The sequence below is a fragment of the Bombina bombina genome, chromosome 2, assembly GCF_027579735.1.
Source record: "Bombina bombina isolate aBomBom1 chromosome 2, aBomBom1.pri, whole genome shotgun sequence".
Classification (NCBI taxonomy): Eukaryota; Metazoa; Chordata; class Amphibia; order Anura; family Bombinatoridae; genus Bombina; species Bombina bombina.
Window position 1 is genome coordinate 280,864,103 of NC_069500.1, and position 27,451 is coordinate 280,891,553.

The 27,451-nt window shown below is 36.0% G+C and overlaps 1 protein-coding gene across 1 annotated transcript in view; it reads left to right on the forward strand.

Moving 5' to 3' along the window:
* Nucleotides 1–25,187, forward strand: part of LVRN (laeverin) — a 350,458-nt gene extending 325,271 nt beyond the window's left edge. The window contains exons 19-20 of the mRNA XM_053701576.1: nt 1,093–1,177; nt 24,200–25,187. Coding sequence (XP_053557551.1) covers nt 1,093–1,177; nt 24,200–24,358 — 244 coding nt within the window. The 3' untranslated portion in view covers nt 24,359–25,187. The remainder of the gene's footprint in view (nt 1–1,092; nt 1,178–24,199) is intronic.
* The last annotated feature ends 2,264 nt before the right edge of the window (nt 25,188–27,451 follow it).

Here is a 27,451-nt window from a genome sequence, read left to right on the forward strand (position 1 = left end):
GCATAGGGCTATCCTACGAACTAGATAAGTTTATACTGTTAGGTAAGGTGGGGCAGACTTGCTGGGCCTATGGCTCTTATCTGCCGTCAATATCTATGTTTCTATGTTTCTATGTTGTAACCTAGGTTTCCTTCTCTGCTGAGGCCAATTAGGGACAGCTATAAATGTGTCACTAAACTGTGAAACCAATGACTGTGTGGAATGGAGCAGTTTTAAGTCTGGAGTCTTTTACTTTTTATAGGAATTGGAAAGCCTACAATTTGCAGAATGAAATTACAGGAAAAGGGGACAAATAAATAATGAAAAAATATTGCAAATACAGTTTACTACATATAATTATACATTGTATGTTACAATCTAGACATGTGCATGGCGAAAAATTTCGGTTCAGTTCGATTCGGATTTTTTCGAATTTCGGTTCAGATCGATTCGAATTCGGAAAAATTTGAATCAATTCTGTTTGGATTCGAATAAATTCGGCTGGATTCGGTTTAGTTTGGTTCGGAAATTCGGAATTTCGGTAAGTGTTAGGTGGGATGTGCTGTGTATTAGACTAGTATTATGTACTGTATATTAGGTGTAACCCATAGCAGAGTGATATAACCTAATATACTGTACAATACTAGTGTAATCCATGGCCATCCGAATCTACCGAATAAATCTGAATAAATCCGAACTAATTCGGATTTATTCGGTAGATTCGGCACTATTTTAATTTGGAAATTCGAATCGATCCGAATCCTGAATTTTATGAATTCGGACGAATTTCCGAATCAATCCGAAACAAATCGCACATTTCTATTACAATCTCAATAGTGTTTAGAGGCCCTATAAGACTGCAAAATGATTTATAAGACTAAATGTACATTTTATGTGTGTGAAAAGACAAAGCGAAAAGGAATTGATAAATATTTTTTTATACTACTAGACCTACTGCAGAATGTTAAATATTTGTGTGCGTTTTATATTTTACTATATGGTATATGGTAAATTTTGTGTTTTTTATTGTGAAATAAGATGTATAAGATTTGTAATTAGGATGGCACTTGTTTGTGCATACTCATGAATGTAAATTTATTTGATATTCTATAGGGTTGCAGACAATAAGGAACATGTGTACGGTGCAATATTCTCAACTTTGGGAAGGAAAGCTACTTCCGATTTGCTGTTTCAAGATGTGAGTATATGTTTAAAAAAATATAAATAATGCTTACTGAATATTATGAGTAAGACCTATGAGAGAACTCAGACGCACCCAAAGAATGCCTGTGTAGTACTTTTGATATGTTGAACTTTTAAATATGATTTTAACTTTATATGTTGAAATTACATTGTACATTATAATTTAATGTATAATTTAAATTCACTATTTTTTGCAGGTTTATTATTGATATGATTTTAATGTATACTTTAATTATGATTTTACTGTGTTGTTTCAAAATGGTTTTAAGTAAATGTTGCCATTATGACAATTAAGATGGACATTAAAACTTTTCATTATCCAAATTTCCAGCATACTTTATAAACTATTAATTTTATTTATTATACCTGTACATTTAACTCTTTAGTGGGCAGTAAACTTTATAAAAACAAAAACAACTTTTTAAATACGTCAAGAATATTATGAATGAAAAAAGGTTATGTTAATGGTGATTATTTTGAAATTAACAGGACATGTATGTGCACAACTAATCTATGAGAAAAAAAGGTTAAAGGACCTTTAAATACAGTAAAAAGCATACAATTGCATAATCAACAAGTTCATAATAAAAAGACAATGAAATAGATGTTACATTTTCAATGAGCTGTAGATTTATTTTTTAGATACATTTCAAAATTTCCTTTACGTGACACTCAACAGCCAAACGTATATACATATAAACTGTGAACTTTAGCACATGCTCAGTAGGAGATGGTTCCTCAGAAAGTGTGCATATAAAAAGACTGGATGGCAAATGGATAACATTCTTGCTCCAGACACTGAGTTTAAATCATTACTTTTCAATAAAAGATACAAAGAGAACAAATAAAATTAAATAAAAGAAGTAAATTAGAAAGATGTTTAAAATTGCACGCTCTATCTGAATCATGAAATAAAAATGTTGGGTTTCATGTCCCTTTAACCATGACATCTCAGTCAGCAGTATTCATAAGAGGCAGACACAAGCCTCGTCTCAAGGACAACCTGAATTAGAATTACTATTTTTTGGAACAGCTGCTTTTATTTACTTCTATACAATAGATAATAGTTGGTTCCTTTTTGTTTTTTTCAGAGGAGCATTTTTTGGTATTGCAGGGGTGGACTGTCTTTTTGGTAACTGCCTTTTGAGCAAGCAAGTTTTTTTTTTCCAAGTGTTTCTTATTTTCAATGAAGTATGTCTATATATGTTATTTTATCTTTTCTTTTTCTTTTTTTTTTTGTATACAATAAAGCCTGTCATTATTGTAGGGAAACTAGGTGTCCTAAAAAGTTTCCAAACATTCTATTAGAATTTCTTTTGTGGTGTGTTGCTGTTTTTCTCTATGCGCTGGATCATTTAATGTTAATTTGCACTTGTATAGCCACAGTAGTTGGAGATTTTGACACATTACTTCAAATATGTCAAGACTCAAAATTGTGAAAATGGCACCATTTTTTTTAATAATATGCAGAAACAAATAGATTGGTGTAGACCCTCAAACAACATGTATTCAAAATTGAAAAATAAACATATTATGCTCACTTTTGGCATGGATTTAAGGTAAGGGAATTCCGCACTATCTTTAATTCAATACAAAATTTCTTTTATTATAAAAAAAAAAGTAATGCAAGGTGCACGTTACACACATAAACACCCCACAGCAGAAACATTGCATAGAACAGTAAAAACATTTCACCATACAATTATAATATACAAAAAAGACTCAATAGGGGTAAAGACCTGCTACACCTTTGGATATGGATATGGAGTACACATGGATCTAGGCAGTCAGGAAGTTAATAGACACAACAAATACCTATAATTTGTTCACAAATGCAGGTACAATACATGTAGTAATTTATATGGAAAGAAGTGTTGTATAGTCCATAAATATGTAAAGCTAATAGGATAGTAGTCATGGAAATGTCCAAAATGTGGACGCAAACTATTTTCAATAAATCTGACGGAATCTTCTTATAATTAAGACTCCCATCTTTAAAACTGTGTATCCCAGAGGTGCCTTACACGTGTCATTTAAACATTAAATCTTCTTCATATAATATGCACAATTGCTGATTACCGTCTTTACTCCTGCATGTCTCAGACGTAACATATGAATCATTCAGTATAAAAAGTCTGTGGACTCACAATTCCTGTTATCTTGTAGGCATTGATTAATTTGCTTAATTCACAAACGTTAAAAGTCCAATTCCCTTTTGCTATCTCGCAGGAGAACATCACTATCTGTGGCTGCTTAGAAGGCAATGATGGCCATACTGGATAACTGTCCCAAATATATATTATCAATGTTTATTACCTGCTTAAAATGTTCAGGAGTTTTTAATTAGACATGTGCAATTAGTTTCGTTCTGAAACAAAATTCAGACAAAATTCAGGTGTAATTCGAGTGAGTCGGAGATTCGGATGTATCTGAATCTCTGAATTACCCTAGTAACGAAATGAAACTAATCCAAATTAATTGGTAATGAAACATCTGAATTAGTTTGGATTCATTTGTTTTATTAATCACTATTGCTAATCCTGGACTAACCACAATTCCTTTGGCGTTCCATATTTATTATTAAAGTGAATGTAAATTTTGATGCTAAAGTGCCCGGTTTTTAAAAATTCTATTAAAAACAGGGGCACTTTAATTCATCAAAATTTACATTTCACTTGTGTTGTGAAAAAAACTTACCTTTTAATCCTGACAGCAGATCCAGCTTCCTCCACCCATCGCAAAGCCTTTTCCTTGGTCTAAAATGAGGAATCCGGCTTCCTCCAATCATGGCATTGAATCAGACACTGATTTCCCCGGGGGGGAAGCCATGACTGGAGGATGACCCATCCATCATTTCTGACATCAGAAATGTCTTGCGACGGCCAGAGGAAGCTGGAGCTGCTGTGAAGTTTAAAAGGTAAGTTTTTTTTTCATAACAGGAGTGAAATGTAAATTTTGATGAATTAAAGTGCCCCTGTTTTTAATCAAATTTTTAAAAACTGGGCACTTAACATCAAAATTTACATACACTTTAAGGAAAACGAATAGAGATATATTACAATTAAATATTGTGTTGGTTGGAACCATCAGAATCAACGTAACATAACAAATTAATATGAACATAACGAACTTCCGATCTTCTGAATTCATCCGAAATGAATGACTGCTATAATGAATTAATCCGAATGCATCCAAAACAAATTACTGATATATAACTAATAAATCCGGCGTGCGCATATCTATTTTTGTAATAAACCAGTTAATCTGAATTAATGCATTCAGTGACAAGGGTTTGATTTTTTTATTGGATGGCCAAAAGATTTTTTTATCTGTGTATCCAATTTCAACGTTTTTATTCATCATGTTGGCGCCGAAAATAATTTTACAAATGTAATTAATTCACCAAAACAAGGACATAGAAACCCACAGTCAATGCAGAATGTGCCACCTTCTAGTCACAAATTTATAATAACACAAAAATATAAAAATGTGTATATATATATATATATATATATATATATATATAAAATTATTTTTATTGTAATAGAGACACATGTATTTACCATTAACTAAATCAATCTCAAATTCTATTTAATGTATACATAATGGAAATATCTAATTAAACAATATTTCCATTTTATAATTTTATAAGTATCATACTCTGTAGATAATATTTATAAAAATAAAAAAATGATCCCATACAGAATTGTCTGAATTGTTTGTATATTTATTCATGGATAAGGATCCTATTTTTAAAAGAAGGCAGAGGCGTAACTAGAAACCACAGGGCCCAGGTGCAAGAATCAAAGAAGGGAACCCCCCAAAAAAAGTGAATTTGATACATAAGCATGCTTAAAAAAAATTAAAGAACAATAAACTGTTATATGTATTACTCAATATCCAATAAATCATAAAGGGCACATCAAACCTATATTTTTTTCTTTAATGAAAAAAAGAAAACTTTCCAATTATAATGCAAGATATAATTTAAGTAGAGGGACATCCATCTTCCCCTTCTCGTATATTTGCAGCATTGTAAATAAATGGACATTCTGCTGCAGATGGCAACACTTACACGTAACTCTGTGCAGATCTTCTTTGGAAATGTGAGAGATGGGCTTGTGGGGTCTGAGGCGGAGTATTTGACAACTGATCCCAGCCGTGCTTGTTTTAAATCCCCTCTTGGACGCCGCTTGCTCTCAGAGGCAGTGGCACAAGCTCAGCTTCTCTGCTGCAGAATTGGAAATTTCGGACAAAATCAAGGCTCTCTGTTGCCACAAAGCGCATGCACATTAGCCTGCAGCCTCTCCTCTGCCACACTCCTCCTCTCCATAACTGTTTTTTCTATACTGCACACCTTTGTCTGTAGTCCTCCTCCCACTGCTAATGTGCACCTCCTCTCTGCTATCTGGATCTCCCCAATACTGACTATGCCAAAATCACGCCTCCCTGCTCAGTAAAATCTCTCTCTCACACTGACTGACTACACATGCAGTCAGTAAGGAGCGGAGGAGGTGCCAATGTCCGTGCCACAGTCAGGGATCAAGGATCATCCTTTTTTGTTGCCTTTTTTTGGTCCTGGGGGACCTCCTGCCAGGCCCGTTCACAGTTGCAACCACTGCAACCTCGGTTGTTCCGCCCCTGACAGAAGGTGATCAAGAATGTGGTGTGCAGGACATTAAATTATTATATTATTAATAAAAATTTTATTACATTTATTTTTTGAAAGGGGATTTTATAACAGTGGCTTTTTAACCCCTTTCAAAGAAACCCCCCAGTAACGGTGAGAACTAATTCTATATTTTTTGGTATATCTATTTATTTTTATAGGATTTTAAGATCATATATTGAGCAATCCAATTATTTTATTAAATATATATGAGCCATTTTGCTGAAAATTAATATAAAATAAAATATATATCCTCTTTAATTTATAATTGGTTAGATCATGGCCAGCTTAAGACATTGTGCTGCCTGGGTCCGAGAATAAAAAGGCACCCGTCAACTATCTGCACACTACAGTACTGACTAAACCAAACCAAAGTCAGTTGTCTCAGAGATTTAATCAGCAGATTAAAAATTCACATTGGGAACATGCAGGCAAGCAATACATAAGATGAATTTCTCTTTAGAAACACTATTATCTAGAATATGATTTACCTATGTGCTGCCTGTCAAGTCCTGCCTGGGTCCAGTGGTGATACCTGGCCCAATTATAAAGCCAGTTTAATAGATATGAAAGATGCCTCATAATGCATAACAAATTGAATTCACAATGCAATTGTTGGAGATTGTGTTATACTCTATTTCCTTTTCAATACTTTTTTTAGGTTTCCAATTTCAATCTAAACTATGCTAATATTTAAAAAAACACGTTGCAAGCATTTATTTTTAAAATATGGTGACACTATATAACGATGATATTTTGGATTTGGTTGGGTGACATTGGAACCCTCAGTAAGTTTGCTAAGAATTTAAAGTGCCTGACCACATTAGATTTCAGCTAAAATGGAGTGAGACGGATCGTTTTTTTAAATGCATTTGTGTTGAAGGATAACTGTTACATTATGAGTGTGCTAATCTCACAGTACTACATTTGTCAACTTTTAAAAGTGAGGCAGATTGTTACTGATGATTTTACATTTATGATGAAAAAAGGTATTGAGAGATGGTATCCGCCCTCCCTGGTTTAATAAGAGATGGATAAGGTGTTTAATATATCTGATTAAGAACTGTTTAGGAATAGAAAACATCAAATACAAATTAAGTGCATGTGCTTTATTTTAGAATTTACTGATCATAGATGAGAAATGAAGAAAATATTGCAGAGACATTGAGGTATCATCAAAAATTTTAATTCTGTCATTACACCTAATCTAGTAGCCCTTAAAATAAAATAGCCCACCCAAAATAAAAAAAAACCCTAGCCTACAATAAATTACCATAACGGCCCTTTTTATTGGATGATGAATCATCCAATAGAATGAGAAATTCTTAAATCCTATTGGCTAATTTGAACAGCCAATAGGATTTTAGTAGCTCTAATTCCTATTGACTGATTCAAAATTTTCAGCCAATAGGAATGCAAGGGGCGCCATCTTGAATCACGTACCTGGAATTGAAGATTCAGTGTACGGTGGCGACCGTATGAAGAGGATGCTCCGTGCTGGAAGTCTTCAAGATGGACCCGCTCCGCGTCGCCGGGATCAAAATAGAAAATGCCGCCTGGATAAAGATTGAAGAGGTCGCTTGGATGAGGACTTCACCGCCGGGATGAAGATTGAAGAGGTCCCCTGGATGAAATCTTCTCGCTGCCTGGATGAAGATCGCTCAAACAGGACTTCAAAAACTGTAAGTGGATAGTTGGGGGTTAGTGATAGGTTTTTTTAGGGTATTTGGGTGTTTTTTTTTTTTAGTTCAGGGTTTGGGCAGCAAAAGAGCTAAATTCCCTTTTAAGGGCAATGCCCATCCAAATGCCCTTTTCGGGGCAATGGGTAGCATAGGTTTTTTAGATAGTTTTTTTTATTTTGAGGGGGTGGGGGTTTGTAATGTTAGTGGGTGTTTGTATTTTTTTTTTACAGGTAAAAGAGCTGTTTAACTTAGGGCAATGCCTTTTAAGGGCCATTGGTAGTTCTACCAATATTATTCTAGTATTCTAGGTAGTATTCTAGTATATCTAGGTAGTATTCTAGATAAGGTTTTTTATTTTGGCGTGGGTTTTTTAAATGGGTATTAGAATAGGCATAATTTTTATTATTTTTGATAATTTGTTTGTTATTTTGTGTAATGTATTTTTTTTTTTCATTTTGGGGTGGGTTTTTATTTTTAGATTAGGGCTTGGGCAGCAAATGAGCTAAATGCTCTTTTAAGGGCAATGCCCATACAAATGCCGTTTTACTTTATTTTTATTTTGTGGGTTTGGGGAATGGGGTTTGTATACTGTTAGGGGGTGTTTGTTTTGTAGAAAATGAGCTGTTAACTTTAGGGCAATGACCTACAAAAGTCCCTTTTAAGGACCCTTGGTAGTTTATTCTAGATTAGGCTTTTTTATTTTGGGGTGTTTTTTTTGTTTGTTTTTTTTAAAACTGTATTAGTATAGGAATATTTTTTTATTTTTTTTGTAATTTCGTTGTTGTTTTTTTGTAATGGTAGGTTTTTTATTTTTTATGATTTTAGTGTTTTTTGTTTTTTTTAAATTTTAGGCTTTAGTGTAAGGTGGCTTAGGTTTTATTTCACAGGTAAGTTTGAATTTATTTTAACTAGGTAGTTATTAAATAGTTAGTAACTATGTACTAACTAGTCTACCTAGTTAAAATAAATACAAACTTACCTGTGAAATAAAAATAAAACCTAAGCTTTATACAATATAACTATTAGCAGATTAGGGGTTAATAACATTATGTAGGTGCCGGCAATGTTGGTGGGGGGGCAGATTAGAGGTGTTTAGACTCTGGGTTTATGTCAGGGTGTTAGGTTTAAACGTAACTTTTACTTTCCCCATAGACATCAACGGGGCTGCATTAAGGAGCTTTTCTTTCCACGATCGCAGGTGTTAGACTTTTTTCTGACCCGCTCTTCCCATTAATGTCTATGGGGAAAGCGTGCATGAGCAAGTCAAAACAGCGCTTGAATTGTGTGCGGTATGGAGCTTAAAAGCACCATATCGCACGCACAAGCCGGGTTTGAAAAACTTGTAATGGCTGCACTTTAGTGGGTTAAATAACTCAACTTTTCTTGCGTTTGTTAATTTCCCTATAGCGCGCATATCTCGTAATCTAGCTGTAGGTGTATTACAGAGGATCTAGATGTAGAACATAACATGTTAAAAAATATCAAATCGGCTGCATCAACTGCATAAAGGTTATAACTGTTAGTTTATGACCTCATATTCCTGTTTTGAGTATAAAAGCAATTTAAAGTACCTTTTCTTTTCTATTATTACCACCTTGTCTACATACTATTTGTAAAGATGAAAAGGCCTCCTTTACTTAATGCATTCTCCTGCGGTTAGTAACACGCTGTTCGAAGCAATCATGGATGATTTTCATTTACCTCTAAAAGTTTTCTTTTTGAACTGAAATATTCTTATTGCAGACTATAAATAAATAATTTTATATACAGTAGATTGGAAAACCCTTTAGATGAGGGATGTCAGCCTTTTCAACTAAGACACATTAAAAGTTATTTTTTCATTTGAAGAGCTTTTGAAAAATATTTAATAGTTGTACTAATGAAACAGACATTAAAGGCACAACATTTAAAATGTTTATTTCTGTCATCTAAATGAGGGCAATTCAAATTAATATTTTTTTCAGTTTCAGAATGTTATTTCGATGCTGAGCAAAAAAATGTATAAAAGACCTCACCTTGAGTATGGAGTGCAGATCTGGGGAACGATCGCAAAAAAAGATATTGCAGAACTAGAAAAAGTTCAGAGAAGGGCCACAAAGCTAATAAGGGGATTGACGAATTTAACCAAACTGGCTAGCCAAACTGGGTCTGTTTTCTTTAGAAAAAAAGGTGCTTCAGAGGTGACATGATTACTTTATATAAATATATTCAAGGCCCATATACAGAGATGGCAGAAGCTCTGTTTATTCCAAGAAAATTGTTTCTGACAAGAGGTCACAATTTAAGGTTGGAGGAAAGAAGATTTAGAGGCCTATTTATGAAAGGTTTTGCAGACCTGATCCGAGAGTGCCAATCGGCCACAAGCAGGGAGGTGTCAATCAACCCGATCGTATTCGATCGGGTTGAATTGCTGCGATTCCTGTCCACCTCATCAGAGCAGGCGGAAAGGGTTATGCTTCATAACTGGTGTTTCTGATGAGTCTGAAGACTCGCCAGAAACACGGCCCTTCAAGCTCCATACGGAGCTTGATAAATGGGCCTCTATATCTTAATCTCATTACCAAAGGAGGTAGTGAATGCCAATACCCTAGATACATTTAAAATAGTCTGGATACATTTCTGTATATAAACAAAAGTCATGGATATGATTGCTAGTATTAAATGGATCACCTTTTAGTGGGCTTATTTAAGCTTAACTGGAGCTTTTTGTAAGTATTTTAGATTTGTATAGGTTGAACTCGATGGACTTCAGTCTTTTTTCAAACTTATCTACTATGTTACTATGTAACATGATTAACTGCAGCTCTTCTATATCATCACATATTTTGTCACTACAAGGCCAATTGGCGTTTCACTGGCCACATGCGGCAAATGTCCCTATTTTATTTGGCCTGTGGGGGTTTGCCATCTGGCTGGTATTTTATTGGCAAAAGCACAGGGTAGAAACAGGCACAGAGGCCGAGCGGTGATTTCCCCACTGCCATATTTAGAGGAATTGGGTACAATATATATGCAGGGACACAGAGTGTGCTAGATCCTGTAGGGTTGAATTAGACTGCTAAAGAGAGATGGAGGCAGAGTCAGTAGTTACTATTTGATAGCACACAGCTTGAAAGGCTGCGTGTCAGGAAGTTAAATCCTCTCAGCATATATGTATAAGGGACTGGTCACCTGAAGGAAGCAAGGCACACGCTTGTCAATCATAGCTCACTGGCCCTTGTGCACTTTACCTAATGTGCATAGATTACAAACTGGAATAACCAGCAGATAAATGTTACACAAGGATTGTGTACATTACGGGTCGCCATGCAGCTATAGACATTATGGGGAGCCAGTAATACATTAGAGTGCTCTGATCCTTGCAGCACTGAGTTCCCACACAGAAATTAACATTCCTGGGATGCTGCACAGAAACAAAGTGCACCTCTTCATTATTGTGTTCTCTCTGAGACTATAGCTGTGTGGTGACCATTGCTGCACAGAATCCTAGTGTAATATTTAATTTACAGTTAATCCTGTTTGTAATCTATGCACACCAGGGCAGTGCAACTACACTTGGATATCATTCCCCTTGTGACTTCTGTTAAACACAGCCCTAGGAAGAGCGATCTCTGCAATTTGCACTGATAAAAGGGACAGACCTACCTGTGGTGCAGCAGGTGTCATGGTACCAGCTCCCAAGTGTTGGAAGGGGGAGGCAATAGCAGCTGGGCTATACATAACCATGTGCAGAATGTGTACAATCCTAATGCAGGGGAGCTTTTAATTAGTGCAGGTTGCAGTAATATCTATATATCCTTAAAATAATTATACTGAGCAGCATGTATATTATCACTATTGCTTACTAGTGAGTTACCTTGATGGGACCCTGAAAAACACTGAGTGGGGAGCCCTCTGTTGAGTAGGTCTACTACAGCTGGTAAATGTTAGTATTTTCTATATATGCTGTTTTCTGCCTTGTGAATTTATGGCTAGGTCTAGGAACTACAGTGCATAGAGTAAAATCAGTATTTGTACTGTTTGCAATTCTTTCTTATCCCTATGTGTTAAACTATGAATGCATCCCAAGTGCATTGAAGCTTTAGCGTTTTTATCTTTACTATAGTACAATATTAACCTTCAATACTAATACTGCAATACTTTTATCTTTGCAATTATTTCTTTCACGTAAGTGGGAATTTAATTTTTTTGGTCTATCTACATTTATATTTAAGTTACACACAGATGTTTATCTTTCCTTAAAAGTAATTCCCTATATTTGTTGTTTTAGAATTAATATTTTGTATAATAATGTATTTTTTATTTGTGGGCTGGCTCCTAGACTTTAAATAAATTTGTGAAGCACTGCTCTAACTACATTCCTGCTGGTATCTCTGTATAAACTGTAAACTAGCAAGGCACTGGCACCAGGGTTATTATGTAGTTGAGTGCCTATATGTGTGTGACTGTGCATGCATGTGTTAAGTATGTGTTTGTATATGTGTATGACTGTGTATGTGTGTGCCTATATGTATGTATGAATATGTATTTCTGTGTATTCATGTGTACCAATATGTATGTGTGTGTATGTCTGTGCATGCATATGTGCCTATATGTACATGTGTGAATGTCTGTGCATGTGTGCCTATATGTGTGTGTATGTTTGTCCCTATATGTATGTGTGTGTATGTCTGTGCATGTGTGCCTATATGTGTGTGTATGTTTATCCCTATATGTATGTGTGTGTATGTCTGTGCATGTGTGCCTATATGTGTGTGTATGTTTATCCCTATATGTATGTGTGTGTATGTCTGTGCATGTGTGCCTATATGTGTGTGTGTGTGTGTATGTTTGTCTGTGTATGTGTGTTCCTATATGTGTATGTCTGTGTATGCATGTGTGCCTATATTTGTGTGTATATGTTTGTCTGTCTGTGTATATATGTCTATATTTGAGTGTCTGTATGTAGAATAGCCATAAATGTATGTGCGGCCCTGAAGGCTTCTACATTTACTTGCGGCCCACATGTAAAGAAGTTGGCCATCGCTTGTCTAGATTAGTGTAATGCAAATGTATTAGTTCTATCATGCATTAACATCGCTCAAGCTGTCTCCCACAGAAATGAAGTTCTCTTGAATGGAGAATCTCACAGGAGAGAGTGAATTTAACACAAGGTTCTGCTGTTTGTTTAAGCAAATACTAATCAAATAGCATGTTTGCGATATATTTTAACTTGCATTAGCTTCTAGTTTCACAGACGTCTTTATTTACTAGTGCAATAATTCAATTGTATATTTTGAGAGAATCTTGCCAGTTTAAAAGGCATTGTAATATAAACTCCTGTTTAATTTGTACCTAGTAATCTATATTACTTACTGAGTGTAATACTTTGTTTATAAATATTAATCTTAAACTACTAGAAAAAGAATAGGATCTCAAATTCTAGAGATACCTTATAAAGACAGGGAAAACAGCACTCTTTTATTTAAAAAAAAACACCTATTTATTTGTACAGTTCTAAAATCCAGAACTGAAACCAAAAAAGGACCATTACAGGTGCAGTAAAAATTATAACCCATTCATACATCAAAAAACAACCATATACAGTTTGATCATATAATAGCATATATATCTCCTTATTATGATTGCAGAGTCCACTATCTTTGTCAGGATCAAAAGTGTGTGCACAAATAAAAATCAGTTCTTATCCCAAATATGTAGTGGCCAGCGCTGGTACACTGTTAGAAAAAAAGCATGCTATTCACAGCGTGTCCAGTTAACATAGAACAGGAGCACATTTCATTTGTATATGCAAAAGTCAGCTCATATCTCAGTAAAATCACAGATCTCTAGCACGCATATAGCGTATGTTGAAGCAGAAGCAGGTTAGCGTTTGTTTATGCAGTAGCAGGTTAGCAGTTGTTAGTGTTAGGCTGCTGGTAAGTGCCTGCCACAGAGCATGCCGTGTGATAGGGAGTGTTACCTTCCGCAACTTGGCTTGTAGAGGTTTCTCAGTCTCACCGCTTTAGCAGAGACAGGATATACCGTATCCTACCTTACTTGTAGCCTTTGCTCCCTCCTCTCAACACTTAACTCTCTGCATTTTCCTGAAGCAGATGCTGAGAGTTAAGTGCTGTTTTCCATCTCTTTTTAAGGTGTCTCTGGAATTTGAGATCCTATTCTTTTTCTAGTAGTTTAAGATTGATTCATTTGTATATGGGTATGCACCAATAAGAAGTTATTATGCTTCTATAAGGAAAACACTCCCTGAGAATATAATATTTACAGTATATTGCTTATAAATAGCTCATTTACCTTTACCTTTTTTTGTCATTTGAAATAACTGACAGCTAGATTGCGAGTTTTGCGTTATGACTCAAAAAGCATAGTTATGGCCCGTAACGATGCTTTTTCCCTAACGCTGCTATTACAAGTCTTGTCAGAATAGGTGTACAGCACACCATGTTGGCTGTCACGCAACGTCAGTACCGCAATTTTTAAAAAGTCCTTTTTCAATGGGACTTCCATAGCGCCAGTATTACGAGTTTGCCTGGGAGGCCAAAAAGTGAGCGGTACACTCTATAACCACAAGATCCGTACCGCCATCTAAAGTCAGCAGTTATGAGTTTTATGCTACAAAGCTGTAACATAAAACTCATAACTAAAGTGTTACAAAGTACACTAACACCCATAAACTACCTATTAACCCCTAAACCAATGCCCTCCCGCATCGCAAACACTAAAATAAAATTATTAACCCCTAATCTGCCGCTCCGGACATCGCCACCACTTAAAAAATGTATTAACCCCTATTACGCCACTCCCCGACATTGTCGCACTTTAATAAACCTATTAACCCCAAACCGCCGCCCTCCCACATCGCAAACACTATTTAAATATTATTAACCCCTAATCTGCCGTCCGCCCACACCGCCGCTATAAATAAACCTATTTACCACTAAACCGCAAGCCCCCCACAATTAAATATACTATCATAAACTATTAACCCCTAAACCTCTGGCCTCCCACATCACTACATAAATATATTAACCCCTAAACCTAACCCTAACGTAACCCTAAGCCTAACACCCCCTAACTTAAATATAATTAAAATAAATCTAAATAAAACTTACAATTATTACCTAAATAATTCCTATTTAAAAATAAATACTTACCTATAAAATAAAACCTAAGCTAGCTACAAAATAATTGATAGTTATATTGTAACTATCTTAGGTTTTATTTTTATTTCACAAGTAAGTTTGTATTTATTTTAACTAGGTAGACTAGTTAGTAAATAGTTATTAACTATTTACTAGCTACCTAGTTAAAATAAATACACATTTACCTGTAAAATAAAACCTAACCTGCCTTACACTAAAACCTAACATTACAAACAAATAAAATAAATTAAATTAATCAAATACAATTATCTAAATTACAAAAAACACACTAAATTACACAAAATAAAAAACTAAATTATCAAAAAAATAAATAAATTACTCCTAATCTAATAGCCCTATCAAAATAAAAAAGCCCCCCAAAATAAAAAAAATCCCTAGCCTACACTAAACTGCCAATGGCCCTTAAAAGGGCCTTTTGCGGGGCATTGCACCAAAGAAATCAGCTCTTTTACCTGTAAAAAATATATATAAACAACCCCCCAACAGTAAAACCCACCACCCACACAACCAAACCCCCCAAATAAAAACCTAAATAAACCTAAGATAACCATTGCCCTGATGAGGGCATTTGGATGGGCATTGTCCTTAAAAGGGCATTTAGCTCTTTTACATTGCCCAAACCCTAAGCTAAAAATAAAACCCACCCAATAAACCCTTAAAAAAACCTAAGACTGACCCCCGACGATCCACTTACAGTTTTCAAAGACCGGACATCCATCCTCATCCAGGCGGCAAAAGTTTTCATCCAAGCGGGCAGAAGTCCTCATCGAAGCCGGCAGAATTCTTCATCCAAGTGGGCAGAAGTCCTCATCGAAGCTGGCAGAAGTCTTCATCCAAGTGGGGCAGAAGTCTTCATCCAGACGTCATCTTCTATCTTCATCCGGCACGGAGCAGGTCCATCTTCAAGACATCCGGCACGGAGCATCCTCTTCTTACGATCGTCACTGGTAAATTAAGTTTCCCTTTAAGTGATGTCATCCAAGATGGTGTCCCTTACATTCCGATTGGCTGATAGAATTCTATCAGCCAATAGGAATTAAAGGGGGAAAAATCATATTGGCTGTTGTGTCCCTTACATTCCGATTGGCTGATAGAATTCTATCAGCCAATAGGAATTAAAGGGGGAAAAATCATATTGGCTGTTGTGTCCCTTACATTCCGATTGGCTGATAGAATTCTATCAGCCAATAGGAATTAAAAGGGAAAAAATCCTATTGGCTGTTGCAATCAGCCAATAGGATTGAGCTTTCATCCTATTGGCTGATCCAATCAGCTCATTTCAACTGTTACAGATATTTTCCTTACTATGTTCATCTATAGAGTAGTCAACTTACTTCATATGTACTTTTGTTGTTATATATTTTAAACATTGGCCTTAAGTCCTGCTACCTAGGTTGTGTAAAAGACTGACCTTTGTTTATACTTAGAGACTTGCTCTTTTTGCACGTCTCAACGACACAGTTCTATACATGTCATAGCTGAGAATATGCACATCAACTAATAGGCAAATTTTTACTAAGGCCATAAACCTCAACCTCTGGGTTAATGTATACCTACATGTTGAACATATATATATATATATATATACTGGTGGAATTCAACAGTACACCCCCGGCTTATAATCTCCTGCACTAGAGGTCTTAATATTTGCTGGTGTTGTAGTTCAGTTTTATACTACTTGCAGTACGTAGTTTGCTTAAAGGATATGTACAGTAAAATGCTGAATGTGAGACAATATGACAATAATATGCTTACGACCTTATGTAACACTCATAGCTCTTATCTCCTATAGTTATTATGTATAGATACGCCCATTTGTAATAATTTTAGATATGTTTTAATCTATATGTTTGCATATTATACATTGTAAATGCCTATTATGATAAGAGGGGTAGTAGACATGTTCTTTAGTTAGTTATTAGCCCTTATCTCTTACTAAAGAACAAAAGAGTTAAAAAGCACTTACTGGGAACGCTGGAGAGTGGGTAAACAGGCAGGGAACTTCCTGAAATACAGTGACCAAGCACTACTTCCCCATAGAACAAGTACGCTTCAACACATCTCAAAAAGGCAAGGAACAAACGGCAGGGAACTTCCTGATATACAGTGACCAAGCACTACTTCCCCATAGAACAAATACACTTCATCACATCTCAAAAAGGCAAGGAACAAACAGCGTCGCTCTGGACAGGAGAGGATATAACCGTCCCCTTTTACCCTATTCCGGGCCTGTAGTATTGACAACTTGACTGAAATCCAAATCCGGTCAAAAGACACTGGGGTGAAGCGCTGAAGGACGAATCACTTGCAAACACCTGAAGCCTTGCCTCGCTACCATTCGCAGCCGAGAGTAGAGCGTCACAGAGGAGGGGAGGGTCCGAAATCCAATGCAGGTACATGGAAAATCCTTAAAGCGTGTGGCGGGTACAGCAGCAGAAGAACAAGAGGACCGCCAAGGATAAGTTAAAAAATAACTTTTAATCAAATGTCAGCAAAAATAAAATTAATGAAAATAAATGTACACGGGGGACAATCACAAAGATGAAGAGTGTAAGCAACCGACTTACGTGTTTCGGCCGTACATGGCCGTAATCATAGCCTGATGGTTACTGACATCTGTGTGTCCTTTAAAAAGGGTAAAACAAAATCTAAATGGCAAATACAGATACACACCTCTCTCTCTCTTAAAGCACCAGTGATAATTAATTAATGGCAAAATGAATAAGCAATATTGAAAATGTGAAGACTTAATATACTACAAAGCAAAAAATATATAACAATAAATAAATAACGACTAGATTATGAGTTTTGCGGTATGAGTGAAATAGCAGCGTTAAGGCTCATAACGATGCTTTTTCACTACCGCTGGTATTACGAGTCTTGCAGGTTTAGGGACACTGCACACTTTTTTGGTCTTAACGCAAATTAACTTACGCAATTTACGTAAAGTCTTTTTTCAATGGGACTTCCATAGCGCCGATATTACAAGTTTTTTCTGGGAGGCCAAAAAGTGAGCGGTACAGCCTATCCCGCAAGATTCGTGACGCAATCTAAAGTCAGTAGTTATGAGTTTTACGCTACAAAGCCTTAGCATAAAACTCATAACTAAAGTACTAAAAAGTACACTAACACCCAAAAACTACCTATTAACCCCTAAACCGAGGCCCTCCCGCATTGCAAACACTAAAATAAAATTATTAACCCCATATCTGCCGCTCCCGACATCTCCTCCACTATAATAAACATTTTAACCCCTAAACCACCGCACTACCGCCTCTCAAACACTAGTTAAATATTAGTAACCCCTAATCTGCTGCCCCAACATCACCGCAACTTACATTACAGTTATTAACCCCTAATCTGCCGCCCCCAACATCGCCGCCACTATACTAAAGTTATTAACCCCTAAACCTAAGTCTAACCCTAACCCTAACATCCCCTAACTTAAATATAATTAAAATAAATCTAAATAAAAATTACTATCATTACCTAAATAATTCCTATTTAACCCCTTAATGACCACAGCACTTTTCCATTTTCTGTCCGTTTGGGACCAAGGCTATTTTTACATTTTTGCGGTGTTTGTGTTTAGCTGTAATTTTCATCTTACTCATTTACTGTACCCACACATATTATATACCGTTTTTCTCGCCATTAAATGTACTTTCTAAAGATACCATTATTTTCATCATATCTTATAATTTACTATAAAAAAAATTATAAAATATGAGGAAAAAATTGAAAAAAACACACTTTTTCTAACTTTGACCCCCAAAATCTGTTACACATCTACAACCACCAAAAAACACCCATGCTAAATAGTTTCTAAATTTTGTCCTGAGTTTAGAAATACCCAATATTTACATCTTCTTTGCTTTTTTTGTAAGTTATAGGGCCATAAATACAAGTAGCACTTTGCTATTTCCAAACCATTATTTTTCAAAATTAGCGCTAGTTACATTAGAACACTAATATCTTTCAGGAATCTCTGAATATCCATTGACATGTATATAATTTTTTTTAGTAGACATCCCAAAGTATTGATCTAGGCCCATTTTGGTATATTTCATGCCACCATTTCACCGCCAAATGCGATTAAATACAAAAAATCGTTCACTTTTTTACAAATTTTTTCACAAACTTTTGGTTTCTCACTGAAATTATTTACAAACAGCTTGTGCAATTATGGCTTAAATGGTTGTAAATTCTTCTCTGGGATCCCCTTTGTTCAGAAATAGCAGACATATATGGCTTTGGCGTTGCTTTTTAGTAATTAGAAGGCTGCTAAATGCCACTGCGCACTACACGTGTATTATGTCCAGCAGTGAAGGGGTTAATTATGGAGCATGTAGGGAGCTTCTAGGGTTAATTTTAGCTTTAGCGTAGTGTAGTAGACAACCCCAAGTATTGATCTAGGCCCATTTTGGTATATTTCATGCCACCATTTCACCGCCAAATGCGATCAAATTAAAAAAAAACGTTAAATTTTTCACAATTTTAGGTTTCTCACTGAAATCATTTACAAACAGCTTGTGCAATTATGGCACAAATGGTTGTAAATGCTTCTCTGGGATCCCCTTTGTTCAGAAATAGCAGACATATATGGCTTTGGCGTTGCTTTTTGGTAATTAGAAGGCCGCCAAATGCTGCTGCATTTCACACGTGTATTATGGCTAGCAGTGAAGGGGTTAATTATGTAGCTTGTAGGGAGCTTGCAGGGTTAATTTTAGCTTTAGTGTAGAGCTCAGCCTCCCACCTGAAACATGAGACCCCCTGATCCCTCCCAAACAGCTCTCTTCCCTCCCCCACCCCCCAATTGTCCCCGCCATCTTAAGTACTGGCAGAAACTCTGCCAGTACTAAAATAAAAGCTATATTTGGGGGTTTTTTGTGTTTTTTTTATAGCATATTTACATATGCTGCTGTGTAGGATCCCCCCTTAGCCCCCAGCCTTACTGATCCCCCACCAAAGAGCTCTCTAACCCTCCCCCTCTGCCTTAATGGGCGCCATCTTGGGTACTGGCAGCTGTCTGCCAGTACCCAGTTTAGTGAAAAAATGTGCCTTTTTTTAAAAAAAAAAAACCTTTTCTGCAGTGTAGCTTCCCCCCCCCAAGATCAACCCCCACCCCTTCCACATCTCTTAGCTGTTATTTACAGCTTTCAAAAAGTTATTTTTATGTAGTTTTTAAACTTTATTTTTCTGTAGTGTAGCGGTTCCCTCCCGCTCCCGCCCCGTGCACGCGCCCGCCCGCCGCCCCCGTGCACGCGCGCGCTCCCGTGCGCGCTCCCGCCCCTCCCGCCCCCGATCCCGCCCCCCTCCACTCCACTGGGCACATCGATGGCCGCCCACCCGCCTCCCAGACTTGCTCCAACCCACCAACGATACCGGCCACCGATGTCCGGTGCAGAGAGGGCCACAGAGTGGCTCTCTCTGCATCGGATGGCCAAGGGGGGTTATTGCAGGATGCCTCCATATCAAGGCATCACTGCAATAACCGGAAAGCAGCTGGAAGCGAGCAGGATCGCTTCCAGCTGCTTTCCAGACCAAGGACGTACGCCACACGTCCTCGGTCATTAACTGTATTTTTTTTGAGGACGTGTGGCGTACGTCCTTGGTCCTTAAGGGGTTAAAACTAAATACTTACCTATAAAATAAACCCTAAGCTAGCAACAACATAACTAATAGTTACATTGTATCTAGCTTAGGGTTTATTTTTATTTTACAGCTAAGTTTGTATTTATTTTAACTAGGTAGAATAGTTGGTAAATTTGTATTTATTTTAGCTAGGTAGTTAGTAAATGGTTAATAACTATTTACTATTACCTAAATTACACAAAAAAAAAACACTAAATTACACAAAATAAAAAAGAAATGATCAGATATTTAAACTAATTACACCTAATCTAATAGCCCTATCAAAATAAAAAAGCCCCCCAAAATAAAAAAAAGCCGTAGCCAACAATAAACTACCAATAGCCCTTAAAAGGGCCTTTTGCGGGGCATTGCCCCAAAGAAATCAGCTATTTTACCTGTAAAAAAAATACAAACACCCCCAACAGTAAAACCCACCACCCACACAACCAACCCCCCAAATAAAATCCTAACTAAAAAAACTTAAGCTCCCCATTGCCCTGAAAATGGCATTTGGATGGGCCTTGCCCTTAAAAGGGCATTAAGCTTTTTTTAAATTGCCCAAACCCTAATCTAAAACTAAAACCCACCCAATAAACCCTTAAAAAAACCTAACACTAACCCCTGAAGATCCACTTACAGTTTTGAAAACCGGACATCCATCCTAAACAAAGCCGGGAGAAGTCCTCAGCGAAGCGGGGAGAAGTCTTCATCCAAGCTGGCAGAAGTAGTCCTCCAGACGGGCAGAAGTCTTCATCCAGACGGCATCTTCTATCTTCATCCATCCGGCGTGGAGCAGGTCCATCTTAAAGACATCCGTCGAAGAGCATCCTCTTCAATCGAAGTCTTCTTCCCGAATGAAGGTTCCTTTAAGTGACATCATCCAAGATGGCGTCCCTTGAATTGAATTCTATCAGCCAATCGGAATTTAAGGTGAAAAACTCCTTTTGGCTGATACAATCAGCCAATAGGATTGAGCTTCAATCCTATTGGCTGATCCAATCAGCCAATAGGATTGAGCTCACATTCTATTGGCTGATTGGATGTCCGTTTAGGATGGATGTCCGGTCTTCAAAACTGTAAGTGGATCTTCGGGGGTTAGGGTTAGGTTTATTTAAGGGTTTATTGGGTGGGTTTTAGTTTTAGATTAGGGTTTGAACAATTGAAAAAGAGCTAAATGCCCATCCAAATGCACTTTTCAGGGCAATGGGGAGCTTATTAGGTTTTTTTTAGTTAGGATTTTATTTTTGAGGGTTGGTTGTGTGGGTGGTAGGTTTTACTGTTGGGTGGGTGTTTGTATTTTTTTAAAGGTAAAAGAGCTGATTTCTTTGGGGCAATGCCCCGCAAAAGGCCCTTTTAAGGGCTATTGGTAGTATAGTTTAGGTTAGGGTTTTTTTTATTTTGGGGGGCTTTTTTATATTGATAGGGCTATTAGATTAGGTGTAATTAGTTTAAATATCTGATCATTTATTTTTTTATTTTGTGTAATTTAGTGTTTGTTTTTGTAATTTAGGTAATTGTATTTAATTTAGGTAATTTATTTAATTGTAGTGTAAGGTTAGGTGTTAGTGTAAGACAGGTTAGGTTTTATTTTACAGGTAAATTTGTATTTATTTTGACTAGGTAGCTTGTAAATAATTAATAACTATTTAGTAACTATTCTACCTAGTTAAAATAAATACAAACTTGCCTGTAAAATAAAAATAAACCCTGAACTAGATACAATGTAACTATTAGTTTAATTGTTTAATCTCGGGGTTCATGTTAGGGTGTTAGGTGTAAACATAAATTTTGTTTCCCCATAGGAATCAATGGGGCTGTGGTACGGAGCTTTACGCTGCTTTTTTGCAGGTGTTAGGCTTTTTCAGCCGGCTCTCCCCATTGATGTCTATGGGGAAATCGTGCATGAGCACGTAAAACCAGCTCACCACGGCTTTCAGCAGCGCTGGTATTGGAGTGCGGTATGGAGCTCAATTTTGCTCTACGCTCAATTTTTTTTTTGCTTACACTCCTCTTCTTTGTGATTGTCCCCCTTGTACATTTATTTTCATTAATTTTATTTTTGCTGACAATTGATTAAAAGTTATTTTTTAACTTATCCTTGGTGGTCCTCTTGTTCTTCTGCTTATATCTTACTAGCCATATAATTTGGCTCTGAGTTAACTAAGCCTTACTAACATTGCTTCCACTAGCCTACATACCCCAATAGCAATATTTACCACACCCCAAATGCTGACTTTGCACAATATATTCCAGGCAATACCCTATATAGGCAGTATAGATCAAATAGCCCTTTTCAGCTAACGTTACCCCCCGCCCCCAGAGATATAGCTTACAAGGTAAGCACAGGAAAATGCATCCCTTGAAAACCCTATCTTTTTTCGTTCACTCCAAACCTCCCCTTAGCTCATGATATCTTCTTAGAAGTCCATGAGAGACCTATATCTATTTTTTGTTAAAATATATTTTCAAAAATGAGGCACTGTACTGGTAAGTTAGCTTCTTCATACAGAATATGATATATTGAGACATTACTGTAGTTTATCCTATAATGTAGTCCTTTAATGATTCTTACAGAACACTGTGGCCCATATTTATCAAGCTCCGTACGGAGCTTGAAGAGCCGTGTTTCTTGCGAGTCTTCAGACTCGCCAGAAACACAAGTTATGAAGCAGCGGTCTAAAGACCGTTGCTCCATAACCCTGTCCGTCTGCTCTGAGCAGGCTGGTGCAACACCAGCAACACCGGCTGGTGTAACGCCGCGAGTCAGCAGGGGGCGGCGTTACACCAGCAGCTCTTGTGAGCTGCTGGTGCAATGTTAAATGCAGAGAGCGTATTGCTCTCCGCATTTAGCGAGGTCTTGCGGACCTGATCCGCACTGTCGGATCAGGTCCGCAAGACCTTTGATAAATAGGGGCCTGTATCTTTTATTATGTATGTTGTTCGATAACATTTGTCCAAAGTGATACATGCTCCAAAGTATTATATTGAATGTCTGTATTTCTTTATTGCCTCAATAAAAATTATAATTTAAAAAAAATATTCAAAAATGAAACCTTTATGTAGAAAATCAGTATTTAAATCAATTCTTAAAGTGACACTAAACCCAAATGTTTTTTTTCATGATTCAGATAGAGCATGCAATTTTAAGCAACTTTCTAATTTACTCCTATTATCAATTTTTCTTTGTTCTCTTTACTATCTTTATTTGAAAAAGCAGGATCTAATCTAAGGAGACACCCCATTTTTTGTTCAGCCCCCTGGATAGCACTTGCTCATTGGTGGGTAGATTAAGCCACTAATCAGCAAGCCCAACCCAGGTGCTGAACCAAAAATGGCCCAGCGTACATTCTTGCTTTTCAAATAAAGATAGCAAGAGAACGAAGATAAATAGATAATAGGAGTAAATTAGTAAGTTGCTTAAAATGCATGCTCTATCTGAATCATGAAAGAAAAATATTGGGTTTTGTATCCTTTTAATGACTAGTGATGTAAACTGTGATTTTAATCATGATTTCAATTGATTTGATTTATTACTTTCTTCTACTGCACATTGATGCTGAAAAAACTTTTGAAAGGATGGATTAGACATTTTGTGCTTAGTAAAAAAATTATTAATCAAATTCTCAAATTGTATAAAGAGTCTACAGTTTGAGTAAAAGCTAATAGTGAGTTCTCAGATAGCTTTTCTATCCATAATTGCACTAGGTAGGCATGCCCACTATCCCCCTTGCTTTTTATCTCAACCATAGAAATCTTGGGCCAAAGAATAAGAGACTGGTTACATGCCACTTAAGTTCATTTTAAACTGGTCAAGTATGTATGTAATATGTTCATTCTTTTTTTTCTTTTTCTTTTTTTTTTTTGCTTAGATGAAATTGTTCATCAATAGTGCAATGAATTCGACTGAAAGTAATGATGTCCAGCACGAGCTTGAGACTCAAAGGAATGCCAGCATAGAATGGAACAGTAAAATGAACACCAGAATTTTTGGCTGGTTCCAGAAGAACACAGAGGATGCTGACTTCTAACATATTGCACTTGGATTTTATATATAATTTTCTAGGGGGAAGAACGAAAGATTTCTTCCTGTATATAAACTTTCCAGTGTTTTCCACCTAAATAGGAGAACCCTTATTATATATATATATATATAAATATATTTTTATACACATTTTAAGTACTTGATTAAATTTGTAATAATTCAGGTTTTTTAAATTTTGGGTTTAAATGAAAAGAATGATATCCTATTCTACAATGCTTAGTTCATTTATAAGTGATCTGAAACAAAATGTATATAAAAAAAATTCTGTTTACAAGAAATCTGTTGAAATAGTTGATATTGCAACTGCTGATGCCGGTGATAATAGGTAAATATTTAATGTGCAGTAGTAGCTTTCTATGGGAGTTGTTATGATATAATAGCCCCCCCCCCCTTTGCAAATGCTAAAATAGTTGTAGAACTTTTTAATATAGGTACTTGTGCTACAGCCACCAGACTCCAGGTGCCATTGTTATTTAATGCCCTGCAGATAGTGTACTTTAACTAAACAGTAGTGAGTCGTGTATAATCCTCTCAATCAAAAGGACCCTATAAAATAAATTTGGTGTCACTAGATGTGTAGTAGCTTCAGCCTCCATTATAGAGTTTGCACAGGATCTAGCCCTCTGTCTTTTAAAGCCTATGGACAATATATTTCATTTTTATTATATTCCTGTAAAAGCTTTAATTTATGCTGCTATTTATAACCTTATATAAAGTTAACGTATTACACCTAAACAAGCAAGGCCCTTTTTTTAGACTATTATAATCTGCCAAACCATATTTAAAAAAATATATATAATAATTTCAAAGATATATATTTGAATGGCACTGACTGATTTTTTTTATAGAACTGTTAGCTGGAGTTGGTTAGTTGGAGAGCTATCTTAACGTGCGCCAAAGGTCAGAAAAATAGCCCCCAAAATAAAGAGTACAGTAGTTAACTTTAAAAAATAAAGGTGAACATTTTTATTTAAAAAAAGGAAATCTGCACAAAGCAGTTATAAAGGGTTAAAGTGAGGGGATGTGGAGTGTTAGAAAAAAAACGGAACCTAAAGTGCCTTTACATTGATCTCAATGGGGGACTGTGTTTTCACTTTATATATACAGTATATATATATATATATATATATATATATACTTATATACATATATCTATATGTGTTAATATGTGTATATACACATATAAACACATAAGTATATATGTATATATTTCTTTGCATATATATTTCTTTATTGCCGTCCAACCCTGTGGGAATTGCCCCCTGCGCTGTGCTTGTTGGTTTGCCTTATCTTGCAGCATGAGAATGAGGCTCCCATTGGAGCCTATGGAAGCACAAGTGGAGTACAAATACCGTGCTGGTGAAAGGGCAATATTGCGCTCCCCTCATAATATAGGCCTTTATGAAGTAGTCATGGATCCTTCTCTATTTTACTGAGCCATATTGTGCAGCAAATTACCCAACAGTACTAGCAGTAGCACAACATAGTAGGACAGCTCTTGAGCGCAATCTCCCGCTTTTGCCATTCTACTAGGCCTGTACATAAAACAAAAATAACCTGTATATAAAGGGCTAGATTACAACTGGTGACCTAATGATAGCAACGGATGCAATATCGCTGGAGCGCCCTAACATTAGATCACAACTTGATATTACAAGTCCATGGTAAATCTCATTTATCAGTGAAGGGTTAGCGCAACCAATATCGCTCTAACGCAACCTATACTTTCAATGGATATCGCAACTGAGCTAAATAGCGCTGGTATTACAAGTTGAAATTTATAGGTTGCACTCGAGTGCAACCAGAAACTGTGCTAGAATATTTAGCACGACTTGAGACCTGAAGTAGAATGTAAGGGTTAAAACTATTCACAAAACACTTCAAAAACATATTAAAATAAAGAATTACACTCATATATTCACTTATTAATAAAAACTATAATTTTAGTATTGTTAAAAAGGTTTTAAAGGGTTAAAAAGGCTTATGGTATATGGCAAAGTGTTGACTGGGAAGGGCTCCAATGTATATATGCTTAAATGTGTTTATGTATATGTTTTTAATATGTGTATAAATGTGTATTTATGTGTTTATATGTGTAAATACATATGTGCACACTTACATACATATATACACACATACAAACACATATAAACTCATATATACAGTACACACATATATATATATATATATATATATATATATATATATATATATATATACATTTGAGCCATTCCCAATCAAATACCTTTAAACATCCAATATCATTTTTATTTACCATTAATATGTTTTAATGTGTTTTGCATAGAAATACTTGAAATTCCTAGGTTCTTCACTAAAAAAAAATTATTTTTATGTATACAGGATATGTATATATATATATATATATATATATATATATATATATATATATATATATATATTATATGCAATATCTATCTATCTATATTGTGACGATTAAGCCTTTTTCAGTCAACGTCACAATGGGGAGGGGTGTGGGCATGAAGGTATTAATAGCGATAAGCCACTTGTCTCTAAAAATTTTAACTCTACAAAGGACCTTAAATGAACACCAAATTAACACCCAAATCCTGTCCACACCACCCCAGCATAACAAGTCACTGCCAACACCAAAACTTTGAATAAAGGGGTGTTTTGGAAACTCCAATAACTCACACAATTAGGTAACGTGACTTTAACCTTGTCTCTTAAGAGTGTTAATTCAGATATTAGAGCCCAAAGACAGAATTAGATTTTCTATGTGTTTAGTAACAAAAATATCAATACAGGTTACATAGTGCCAAATTATAAAGACATTCAAAATAACATACAGTTGCAAAGATTTAGTTCTTTAAAATAAAATAGGACATAACATAATAATACACACTATCTAAACTAATTACCAAGCTCCTTTAGATATGTGGAGAACCTTCTTCCATGATGTTCGCTGCTGGTGTCCCAGGGTAGTTCTAACTGCCTTCTCTGAAAGGCAGTCAGATTCTCTTTGTCTTGTCAAGGCCCCTGCCCTTGTTTTAATTTACGACATTTACATACCGGTCCTTAACTCACAGTACCAAGAGAA